The following is a 12,855-nucleotide window of genomic DNA, read 5'->3' on the forward strand; positions in this document are numbered from 1 at the left end:
ATCTTATCAGTTTTACTCGATTTTTATCTATTTATATTTTTCTCCTTATCCTTCATCTCTTGTGTATTCATATATTTAATTTGATCCTGTACACGATCTGGTACTTTTTTGCATAATTTGTATGTCTCATCTTTTTTCTCACATTGATTCTCTGAATTTGTATTTTTTGTTTTAGTTTTGTGATTCTTGTAATTGACTTTAACGTCATATTGAACACATTTTGTCTTGTGATAATTTTTTTTTCTTCATGTTTTGTACCATATTTGTTGCTTTATTGTATTATGTTTTTGTTGTTATATTCCACACTATGCTTATTCCTTTTGATTTCAATTTTTTATATTGTAAAAACTTTTTGTAATTCGGCTTTGTGCTGCGATGGAAGTTTTTATCTGAATAAACCATTTTGAATTGAATTGAATTGACGTTAAACATTGTGAACCAACCACTTCTTCCATTCTACGAAAAGAATGCCAGAAAGACGTCAAACCGAATCCTTCAATTATTCTAACTAAATTTGATAATGAGAGAGTGTGGACGTCTATTGTCACCTTGAAATTACACCCAGATAATCTAATTGGACCTTCAAACTACTGAGATAAAAGATATTTATTGTAACAAACAAGATTAAAAGGGGATCCAAAACAGAAAATACGTCAGCAGAGGCAAGATGGGCAGGAGAGGGGGTGGGGTGAGTATGAGAGAAATAAAAAATATGGTTACATGACATATGCTCTGGCGACAATTGCTCCGATGGAAAATCTTCACATTAAGCTAAACATAAAATCTAACCCCCCAAACTAAATAAACCACAATCTTTATCTTTACATTTGTTTTAATCCACAAACTATCTTACTAACCTTTCTCTAACCCTTTACCCTCTGCAATATTAACACCGGAGCAAATGTCACAGGAGCAATGTCGTGTCACCCAAAAGATATATGTGTATGCATTGACATTCAGCGGGGAAGTAGAAAGGGGCGGTCATTTTAAAAGATTCGTTCAAGTCTCAGTACGAATAAATGAAGATATGAAAACAAAATAAAAGAATAATGATAAATAAAAAGGAAAGAATGTTGGATTTGTTCATACGTTGAGTAGTTAGGGGCATGCTGGTAGAAAAGAATCTGCTAAAGTAATTTGTAATCCAAGCAGCCCAGTTTCCACAATTCCCAAATATTTACGTCCCAGTTTGCTTATTGGAGCTTTCATCGTTCCTTGTTTAAATCTCATTCTTGGCACATCGCTTCACCGAGTTTTTTTTTGTAAAGGATCTTTCCGAGGAATAGAATCCAGTTGTGTATTGTAACGATGTAACAGGGAGTTTACGTAACCACTACGCAGACGCCTTCTGGAACGTAGACAATCTATTGTCAAAAGATCTTCATGACAAAGCAGCCTTTGTCGAAAATCAAAACAGCAGTGTCGTCCTGGACTCTGGATAACGACAAATTTGCAATTTTGATTGTCAGCTTCGTATCTTAGGACGATCAGCTGTCCCAGTTCACAAATTTTCGACACAGACGGGCATTTTCAATAGATTTACTATGTTGTAGAATCCGTTCCTGTTGCAATTGCAAGAGTATTGGTAATATTACATGCATTGGGTACGATTGGAACAGTTCTAACCCGTCTCAGGCTTATAGTCGAAGTCATTGGACGATTTGGAAGATGTGGTTAGTAGTAACATATTACTAATGCCTTGATAAAAAAAGGATGTGTATTAGTAGTTGTATAAATTTTAAGGCGAATTAGCTATGACCTTTGACCTCTTTTTGTAAGTCATATTTTTGGCGGGAAAGTTTTTCCGGAAATGGCGGTTACATTTTACCTCATGTTTTGGGTGTTTTTGTTTATTCATTTTTTTTTTTATAAATAAGAAATATTTTGCCTCTTCTGGCGAGGTTATCCCGGGCCCCGTCTTACAAAGAGTTACGATTGATCCAATCAGTCTCAACTGTATATGGAAATCAATCAAGCTAATTTTTTCTACAGGAAATTTGCACAATGTCCTTTGGAAGCAAATCAAAGCACACTAAAATTTTTGAGAAAACAATGAATGTATGAATATAGATCATATCTAGAAGGTTTTTTTTAACAAACATTATTTTAGATGTTGACGTTGATCGGGGGAGTGTTTCATCAACATTTTCACCCGACAAGTTGTCAGATTTGACATCTTTCTCTGATGTTGATTGGCTGAGAGGTACTGTTACTATGGTAACTGTCGGATAAAATTGGACTTGTCGGATAAAACGTCCGACAAGTCCGTTCATGAAACGCCCCCCAGGTCGATCGCAACTATCTGTAAGACGGGGGCCCTGGTACGCCATTGTCATACTCAGTTATACTCACTTTTATCATCAATTATACAATAATCTGTCGTCTGTGTTGCCTGGTCCACTATGATGACGACTTTCAGATATGCAGGAGTGGAGCTTATATCACCTGCGCCATGCCTTATGGTATTATACAACTCCCAAGAATGTGCTGTGATCTGATTGGTCCAAATCGGATCACGTGATATTCAGCGAATTGCATATTGCATCCAAAATGCACTATCTTGCACTCTGACGTCATACCAAAAGCACTATCCTGCACTCTGACGTCAGTGTGCAGGATAGTGCGAGGTCTTGAATTATCTAGAATTTAGATCAGATATAACATTCGGGGCAACTCAGTAACATGGGGAGGGAGGTTGTATAAAACAAACAATGCACGCATTCTTGTGCATAGAGGACCTATTAATAATGAACTCTGTGCTCGACTCGCCAAATGCAGGGGCCGCGGAACGGTTTTCAAAGTAGGGGGCTGAGCCAAAGGGGGGGGGGGGGCTGACCATGCAAAAAATCACAATCATATGGTAATTTTTACGTTTTTGTACACGGTTTTGGAAAAAAGTGGGGGGTGAAGGAGGGGGGGGTGCTTCTAACAGAAGCATGTAAATCTAAATGAATATTATTTTAACATGAGCTCACCTTTCACGTCACTAATCAATGCATGGTACTAAACTGAGTTCCTAAAGAAACTGATCAAAATTTTATAAGGGCACTGCACAAATTCCACTCAGACAAAATGAACAATATTTTTACACAGGCTTGCTCCCTATAGCTTCAATAATCTTTACTAAAAGATGTCAACAATTAAGAGATTGGATAGATCACAGAGATGATATAACCCTTCACATCAATTGGTTTCTGAAAGTGGCGAAAGAAAGACCAATGAAAATGAAATGGGATTAAACAAACCTCCTAGTTTATTACACATGTCCTTCACGGGTAGGTTTACGTGATTGGATTGGCTTGAGACTACAGGAAGTTAACATCAAAATTATAAATAAAATGACTTGAACGGTCACACAGCCACACACAGATCCTCTATCCTGGTAAGCGGGGGATAATCTGAACACGGTGCGTATTTTTTGTATGTCGTTTCTAATTATGTTGGGTACAGGTGTTTATTGATTCAGTAAAAATGATCATCATTGGAATCCCTTCGCATTAATGATCATACGTGTACGTAGCCCGAGATGGGCACAGGTGAATGCTGCTATTACACTTGCACGATTCTGGGTTCCCGCATTGCCACGATTTTCACGATTTTATCATGCCACTTCGTGACAATGCGGGGCAAGAAATGCATCGTTTGTTCGTGCCACAGTCCCGACTAGTTCACGACACGTTCAAGGCAAGTTTACGTATTGGCACGACACGTTCACGCAGTATTTACGAATAGTTCGCGCACTGTCACCAGGTGCGTGTCCAGCATCAGATCCTACAAAGCATTTCATGGGCCCAAGTCTGGGGAAAATAGTGACTATTATACTTGTGCATGGTCAATCTTGGTCAAAGTTGATGCTGTATACGCTATTGGTCACGTCATTCAATTCATCATCATTCATTGGAGCATAAAATCGAACTCCATGAATTGCTGTTCGATATAGCCAAACTGCGCATGTGCGCCTTTGAAGCGCCTTTGAAGCGAGCAATACTTTTGTGAGCGTGAACTATGCGCAAACTATTGTTTAACTTGTCGTAAACTACTCGTAACTAGTCGTGAACTAGGCGTGAACTAGTCGTGAAATGCGTGTCCCTCGTGCCATGGCACGACTTGGCCCAATGAGGTTGCGCAAAATTTACGAATAGTTCATGCCAATAATCCCCGAACTTTGTCGTGCCAAGATTTTAGAAATTTTAAAATTTTGGCACGACACTTCAAGTAATGTTCCGCACTGGCCGCACACTTCACGACATGGAATGACGTGGCACGACTCGTTGCGTGAACTATTCGGGCCCAAAATCGTGCAAGTTTAACAGTAGCATAAGTTTCCGGCACTCTTCACCTAATCTTGATGACAGAGTTGGAAAATTACCGGCTCAATGTTACCAGGAAAACAATATTCTCCAAAGAAATGACACGTTTCGTAGTCTCATATTCTAGTTACAGAGATCTGAATATTTTAGCTTGACACGCGGTTTTACTTTTATTCATATTATAAACGATATTTTGACATCCTTTCTTGTTGCAAGAATCATAGACCTAAGTCTTTTAATCAATTGCAAATTTTGCAATCAGTTATGGGTCTGTTTGTTTTGCAACAGAAAGTATATGAATCCTTTGGCTTTATCATAAGCTAACTTATGTAGTATCAACTAGTCATTCTCAATTGAAAATTTTCGATTCGATTTCGAATATTTCCCTTGACCACCCCCCCTCCTTCACCCCCGATGTGTTATAGTATTTCAATATAAACCACCTAAACGAGGGCTTTAATAATCGCGAATAATGTAAATCACACTTATACTATGGAAATATATGGTTATATCATGACTATAATATGCTATACAAGAGACGTCAAGAGACCATATAGGGTGGGGGTCATACGCCCGAGGGAAAGTAGGATGGATATTGGCAGGTGGGGGGGGGGGGGGGGGGTCGTGGTGCGAGTGCAGTGATCCGTAAAGAACATCTCATCTCGCACCATCGGGAATGCATCCCTTCCGGCCACTGAGATTGCTCGCGTTCCATATGGCTCAGGGAGGTATATAGAAATAATGTAGCGAGAGGGGCTTTTCCAGAAATAAAATTTTACGTAAAATCAGTACATCCATTCAATAATACATATTTAAATCCTGTATTCTTCTGATCAGAAACGCTTTATAGGGCATACAGATTCATACAATATATCTAACGAATGAATAGAAATAGTGATATGGACTTTTTAGGGGATTTACCAAAACTAATGATAGACTTTAAGCATGAGACAAACAAAATTAAAGGAAACGTAAGGACTAATTTAGAAATTAAACGCCCCATATGTGGGAATAAGGGCCCACTACGATGGTTATCTGACATCTTGATGAATTAGTCTGTATACTTTTCAAAATTTATGTTTAAGTGATTATATACAGATGTATTCAAAAATCAAGAAAATGTGAAATAATATTTTCCGTACCCTTTCGGCAACATTCTAATCGTTTCAGACTGCTTCTGCCAAGTCATTATTAATTCATTTTTTCTTCACTCTATAAGGCTGGGTGTATCACCAACACAGATCTTACATTATCCCCATATAGACTGCACGTATGGAAAAATATAGAACGTTCAATGAATTCATAACGATCGTACTTGGGGCTACAAACAGGGGAAACCTTCTTTGATTACACCACACTAACAAATCTGCCTGTACCAATATTGTATTTTAATGACGTGCAAAAGTGGTTGTAAGCCCATCATGAAGAGTTTGTAATATTATGGAGTTGTTCCCCCACTTTATTTTAAACCATAAACCGGAATAAAAAAAAAATACAATAATCGATTGAAGATAAATCAAACCAAAGCTTTTGCATTTTTATTGTTTCTACCGACAACTCAAAATTACTGTGTATTATAGAGTCATCTACTTAAATTGATTCTTAATGTATTGAGTGGCAATTTTCCTTACTTAAACTTGACTTTATTGTCAAAATATTGGTGTGTGATGAACCACAAGATAGATCAAACTACAACTTTTATATTTCCCACGTCTTTATTGAAAGTTATTGAAAGTTATAAAAATGCCTGTCTAATTTTGAAAGTTACATGTGTAGAATCGAGAGCTAGATGTGGTAGCCCCGTGTTTTCATCTAACTATGGAGCGTTTATAGGTTATACAGAAAATTAAAAGATGTGAAATATGAATGTAATATTTCATATTTGAAATTGTAATGTTTTCTGAAGTGGTTTTTATCCCCCGGCAATCCGATGCTTTGCACAATTTTTATTTTTAGATCAAATGAATGTAACAGTTAACTCTAATGTATTTATATACTAAATTGTAATTCGTGCCAATGCCCATCTTTCTTGCCATTATCTCATCGACCACACATCTCACCTTTTTTCTCTTCGTTGACTCATTCTTGGTAATTTTTTAAATCTCTTTCTGCTATATCTTTACAAGGTTAAAACCAGCTTTGCGTCCATATTTTCCTCCTATTTTTCTTACTCCCCCCTTTCTGTTGGTCTTCTTTTCCATATTTTCCCTTCATCTGCCCCTCCTTTACCTTTCCTTTCTGTCTCTTTCCATCCACTCTCTTCCCTTTTCCACTCTTTTCATCATTCATCCTATTTCATCCTCCCTCTCTTTCTTTCTCTTCCTTTTCTCATTTGCTTTTTTATATTAACTGTTTCCCGTAATATTGGTTTCTTCTCACTATCTCTATCTCTCTTCTTTTTTTTCCCCCTTTTTGTCCCCGTATTACATGGTTATACATGTAATATAGCATTTAATGCCCTAGTTGCGATCTGTTCGAATTACACACCTTCACACTTCTTGACGTTTGTACATGCTTCATTGATCAATATGTTACTTTTTAAAGTGTTTCTTTTTCTTGGTATATCTTTTATGATTGTGTAATATGATTATCGGTTGGTTGTAATTTTTTTTCTTATATTTCATCTTTATAATATTGTACTTTGTCTTTGTTTATACTGTGCACTGGATTTTTCAGTCTTTGGACTGTTTTGCCATTTTTTCTTATTGAATAAATACCATACTACTACTACTACTACTACATTATCATCTGTTCCTTTTTCTCGGAGATACGAAAAGAGAGGAGGCAGTGGTTTGATCATTCCTAAAATAAAAGTTTGAGTAAAAATCTACCCAATTTATTATTAAAAGGGGAACATGCTTGAAAGGGGAATCCGAGCTTGATCATAAAATGTTGTGTAGGAAAAGAGAAAATAAGAAAAACAGAATGGCGAAAATTTGAAATAAATCAGACCCGCAATATTCAATTCTAATAAAGGACCCACTGCATGTGCTAGGTGACACAATTTTTTTTCTTAACGATAATTCAAAGTTAGGAAAGCTTCTATTATATTGTCCACTTTAATAAATAAATTGGATAAACATAATTTGTTATAGACGCAACATTACACGATTTTTGTATGTGCATTTCCCTTTTTTACATTGTATTCTATGCAATATTATTCTTATTTTGAATCATTCAAAGCTTGTAAATATGCATTTGTGTTGATTTAATTCAATAAAACATACAGAAAAAAAACTATTTGCTTATTTTACCCAACAAGTTTGGAGGGTCCCTCTTACCCAAATTGGTTTAGCTTTTTTAAGAGTTCACACCCCTATATGACTGAGCTACGCCGCGAGAATATAGACCGATTAGAGGATCATAGGCAAACATGAAGGCCGAGAGGAAGAGTCGTTCCTTTGTTGAAAGAGAAGATGGATTGACATGATTCATGCTCCAGATGTGCAATATTATCTCCAGAAGATAGCGCGAGAGTTTGATAGTGAGCGCAAAGGCACTGATCAATGAACGGGACTCGCTTTCACACGAGAGAGTTCTCGTATAAAAAAGTATTTATAAAGGGTTGCCCAATGTCTGTGCGCATAAAAAATTGAATTAAATTTATTTACATTCCACAAAGCAATTCGGCTGATAATGTTCCTTTAAATTCTTATGAGTAAGTGTGCCAAAAATGTCTTAAGATTTTTAGATAACCTCGGCCAGTTATTTTCAGATTGAACAAAACAAGAAGAAAGAAAAATGGTGCCACGTGTCTGCGCACTCATTCACTTTACACACGATTCAGGGATTTTGATGAGAAAGAGCTGCACTTTGAGGCCGTGACGTGAAAACCTGGAATTCAATATTTTCCATTGTTTATGCATTTCAGGTGCAAAGTTTTTGGTCACTACCCATTGTGTTCACATTGTCCACTATGTGACGATGTGAGTCTCAAATTTAGTAGTGTGAATATCATTTTCACACTGTAGACACTGGACACGTCTGCAATGTCACAGTTCACAGCGTTTTCACATGGTCAACTATGTGACAAATTGATTCACACTGTTAAAATCCTTAAATTCAACAGTGTGAAGATATTTTCACACTCACGTGGTCACCTTGACAGTGTGACAGTTCACATAGTGTTCACATGGTCGACTATCACTATGTGAATATGTGATTCACACTGTTGAAATGCTCAAGTTCAGCAGTGTGAAGGGGATTTCACAATGTGTTCCACACTGTGAACACACTGTGGAACACACTCTGGGACACTGTGATCTTTCTTTTGATTAAAATTTGTACTCGAAATTCTTATACTAGGAAGAAGACGCAAACCATATGGAATAATATAAAAATAATCTTACAAATTGGTATGTGTATAGGTAGAGAGATTTAATTTAATTTCAAAATTGATATAATGTATCTTATTCTTTTCTTGTAATCAAACAGTTTGAATTTTCTGCTTCTTCCAACAGTGATTTTGAGCCCATGAAAACCAAAGCTAAGAAGTTTGCCCAAGATGTCCGAATCACCTGGTTTCAAGATCTCGGATGTGACGACAATGTCCTCATATTCTACAGTCTCTACGACGATGAGGTATTCTTATTTATTTTTATTATTATTTATTATCATTGTTTTTGGTTTTTGCTTGCGAAGCACATGCACGTTTTGCATCAATATATTAAATCCACTTGAATCACCAGATGCACAAATTTAGTGGATTTTTTTAAAATTTGCAATGTAAAGTGAAGGTTTAAGAAATTTCTGAGGGTAGCTGTCCCCTGCACCCCGCTTCTCAAAGCATACAGCGATATTTGTGATTTTATCATTATACTTATAGTTTATTATTATTGTATTTGTTGTTGTTATTATTATTATTGTTTATGTTGCCGTTATCATAGTAGCAGTAGTAGTAGTAGTAGTAGTAGTAGTAGTAGTAGTAGTAGTAGTAGTAGCAGTAGCAGTACTAGTAGTAGTAGTAGAAGTAGTAGTAGTAGAAGTAGTAGTAGTAGTAGTAGTAGTAGTAGTAGCAGTAGTAGTAGTAGTAGTAGTAGTAGTATCAGTAGTAGTAGTAGTAGTAGCAGTAGTAGTAGTAGTAGTAGTAGTAGTAGTAATAGTAGTAGTAGTAGTAGTAGTAGTAGTAGTAGTAGTAGTAGTAGTAGTAGTAGTAAATCGGTGACTTACATGTATAAGGACGATATATCTACACAAGAGATACTGATGCTGATTCCAAGTTTAAATGAAGAGAGAGTGAAAGAACGAAATGTAGGAAGGGAGAGGGAGAGAGGATGAACAGGTAAAGAGATAAAAGAGAGAGATAATGATTTCAAGAGAGGAAGAGAGAATTCTGAAACCAAATAGATGGTGGGTTATTTGTAAGGGTGTCGTGACATCTCGAAATGTGTGAATATTAAATGAACCGGATAATAAATTGGCTAGGTTTGGTTTTGTGTTAAGAAGCGGTTGTATTTGAAGTGAAGCACAATTTCCGTATGTCCCCTCGTCTGACTGCTTCCCATCGCTCCAAACATTCTCCATTCACGTCACGTGACCACATCTTTGGCGCCATGTGTGACAATGTGTGTGTGGGTGAGTGTGGTGTTGTGAGGGCTCCAGTCTGTCTCTCTTTCTCTCATTTTTTAAAATAACGCCACGCGATATATTTGGTGCGGAATAAATGGTGATAAAACATTTAGTGAAGGGAAAATTATATCAGAGAAAATGCATGAGGGTGCATGCATTAGAATGGTATAGAAAATGAGTAGAAAGAGAAAAATAAATTCCTAATAATGACTTGTGTCAAAAATTACCTAAGCTTTTGCATAGACCCATCTTTATTCGCCGCCTATCTATATTAGTTCGCCCATGATGTTGAATTCCCTATGTATATGTCTATTCATATGTCATCGGTGGTCTTCTATGAATAACAGGAAAGCTTACAAAATTTCGACGTATGTAATAAAAAAAACCCTTATTATTTATCTTTTAATAATTGATAATTCTTGTCATTATTCTGTTTGTACACTAACCTTTGTAATAGGATTGAATGAATGATTTAATTTAATAATTTAATTCTAATAATTCCAAACCCGTTCTGAAAACTTTTATTTCATTTTGTTTTCAGTTATTCATTTCACTTGGAGAAACGGTGGAAAGAGTCATCTCTGATATTGAACTCGTCCGACTGAACAGAATCGGTGATCAAGCCTTAGTTGGGAAGATAGTTTCCACGCCCTCGCCGCAAGCTGGCGCTATTCAATTCAACGATTCGTTCACCATCGTGCCGACCACAACCATCATCGACATGGCGCAGCGCAAGACGACCACGGGCGAGGGCATGAATACGCTTGTCGACGTCGTCCACGTTGCGATCGTCAACGGACCCAGTGTTTCGTCCAAGTTAGTGTATGGGGCAGCGGTACCCGTCCTTTTGGTGCTGAGTATCTTAATAATGTGCCTATTGGCTAACTGGTGCTGTCGCCCCGCCTACGGCTACCACCAGCCAGCCCAACGAACCAATACGAAGACAGAAAAGGAGGAAGAGGAGGAGCTAGAGGAGGAGGAGGAGAAAGAGAAAGTGTGATCATTTCAATGTATCTCTATTTGAAAATTCATATCCCCCCGCGCGCGCTAGCTAGACCTCTGCTCAAGTGTAGGCCCCTATATATGGAATCCAGTACAAGTTTCATTATCATTTAACAAAACATTTGGATCATGTTTCGGTGTGGTGAAGCAAATATCAACCACAACAACGTGATTTATATGTTGATTTAATAACAACACAATACATTTTAAAAATTCACACAAAGCACTGCATGAATAAATATCGTTTTATACAAAGCATTATTACACTAAGCATTCCTACAAAGTATTGAACAATTAAATGTAACTACATAGCTATTATCAATCTATTTATTTACAGAAATTATATATCAGTCAATGATCACGGCCTAATACATTATGTCAAGAAAGAAGAAAAAAAAGTTGTTGAAAAAATTATCCAAAACTTAATTTAATTATAATGCAAGCCAACTAATGTGGATAAAAATCAATTTAAATGAAACTATGTAATTATATTAAAAAGAATATTATACCGATATGACCAATAAAGAGACAGTTTTAAAATCACAAAGCGATTCTATATTAAAAACTACATGGAGCACAGATTCGATAGATGAAGAAATCACGCGCTATGTTCTTTAAACGAATTGACTTGCAGATGAAAAATTAATGAAACATGCATCAATTTCCGTCATCACAATTTGGTGCATACATACATACAGATTTTTTAACCAACCCAAAAGTTGGTTAAAATAAGAACTGATCAACTGTTGGATAAACAAATACCAATTTGTTTTGCATATATTGAAAATCATAAAAATGAAGAATTATATATCAAATTAAAGGGAAAATAAGAAGAACACGATGGTGTACATCATTTATCATGGAGACCGATGAAAGTCACTTAATTGATAGTTTAAAGTTCTCTCTCTGAATGCTTCAAACACGCACAATTACGTCCGCGAAATTGTTTTTTTTTATGACGTGTATGAGTGTACGAGAGACGCGATTGGCTCTCCCACGTCAAGCTCCACTTGCATGCAAAACCTGTTGCGAGGGTACGTTTTCTCCACACTGTCACTGAATACTTCGATCACGAAATGAAAGAAAACCCAGAAGTTTATATAGATTTTGGATTTTCAAATTGATGATTTTGAAGATGAAGAGAATGATGATGAAGTTTCTAGCTCTAGAATGGATGGAGGTAAATTAGGGGAATTACGCCTATGATGATGAGTAGGACAATTCAACTTGCATGCCGATTCGCTACCAACTCATGCATCTGCTATAGTGCTAGCTGCCGCATACATTCGTAATTCCGAAGCTTCGTTATTCCGATTTCCGAAGGTTCGGATATTCCGAAGGTTCGTATTTCCGAAGGTTCGTATTTCCGAAGGTTCGTAATTCCGAAGGATCGTTAGTCCGAAAACGAAATGAGGTTTGTAATTCCGAAGGTTCGTAAGTCCGAAAACGAAGTGAGGTTCGTAATTCCGAAGGTTCGTTAATCCGTAAAAGAAATGAGGTTCGTAATTCCGAAGGTTCGTTAGTCCGAAAACTAAATGATTAACGAACCTTATTTCGTTTTCGGACTTACGAACCTTCGAAACAAGGAACCTTATTTCGTTTTCGGATTAACGAACCTTCGGAACAACGAACCTTATTTTGTTTTCGGATTAACGAACCTTCGGAACATCGAACCTTATTTCGTTTTCGGATTATCGAACCTTCGGAATAACGAAACTTCGGAATAACGCCACAAATGTTCGGATTAACGAACCCTTTTACGTTTTCGGATTAACGAACATCGAGGTATAGGCAATTTACGTGTTTCGGAATTACGAACCTTCGGAATTATAAAGTGTAACCCTAGCTGCACGTACCGCGGGCCAAAATAAATCCATGAAAATGAATTCCAGCCTGACCATCCAGACAGAGTCTCTTCCCTCTGTCAATAAAATTAACTCTAAAGAAGGAAAATAATGATATAACTGTACTTACA

At 36.8% G+C, this 12,855-nt stretch overlaps 1 protein-coding gene across 1 annotated transcript; it reads left to right on the plus strand.

Annotated features, from left to right (window-relative positions):
• The first annotated feature begins 667 nt into the window (after positions 1–667).
• On the plus strand, positions 668–11,692 carry LOC129270571 (uncharacterized). The gene is made up of 3 exons (XM_054907932.2): positions 668–688; positions 8,745–8,891; positions 10,420–11,692. Exons 1-3 carry the CDS (start codon positions 668–670, stop codon positions 10,876–10,878), a joined length of 627 nt encoding a protein of 208 aa, XP_054763907.1. The 3' UTR covers positions 10,879–11,692.
• Positions 11,693–12,855: the final 1,163 nt, after the last annotated feature.

This window comes from Lytechinus pictus, chromosome 10 (assembly GCF_037042905.1).
Source record: "Lytechinus pictus isolate F3 Inbred chromosome 10, Lp3.0, whole genome shotgun sequence".
Classification (NCBI taxonomy): domain Eukaryota; kingdom Metazoa; phylum Echinodermata; class Echinoidea; order Temnopleuroida; family Toxopneustidae; genus Lytechinus; species Lytechinus pictus.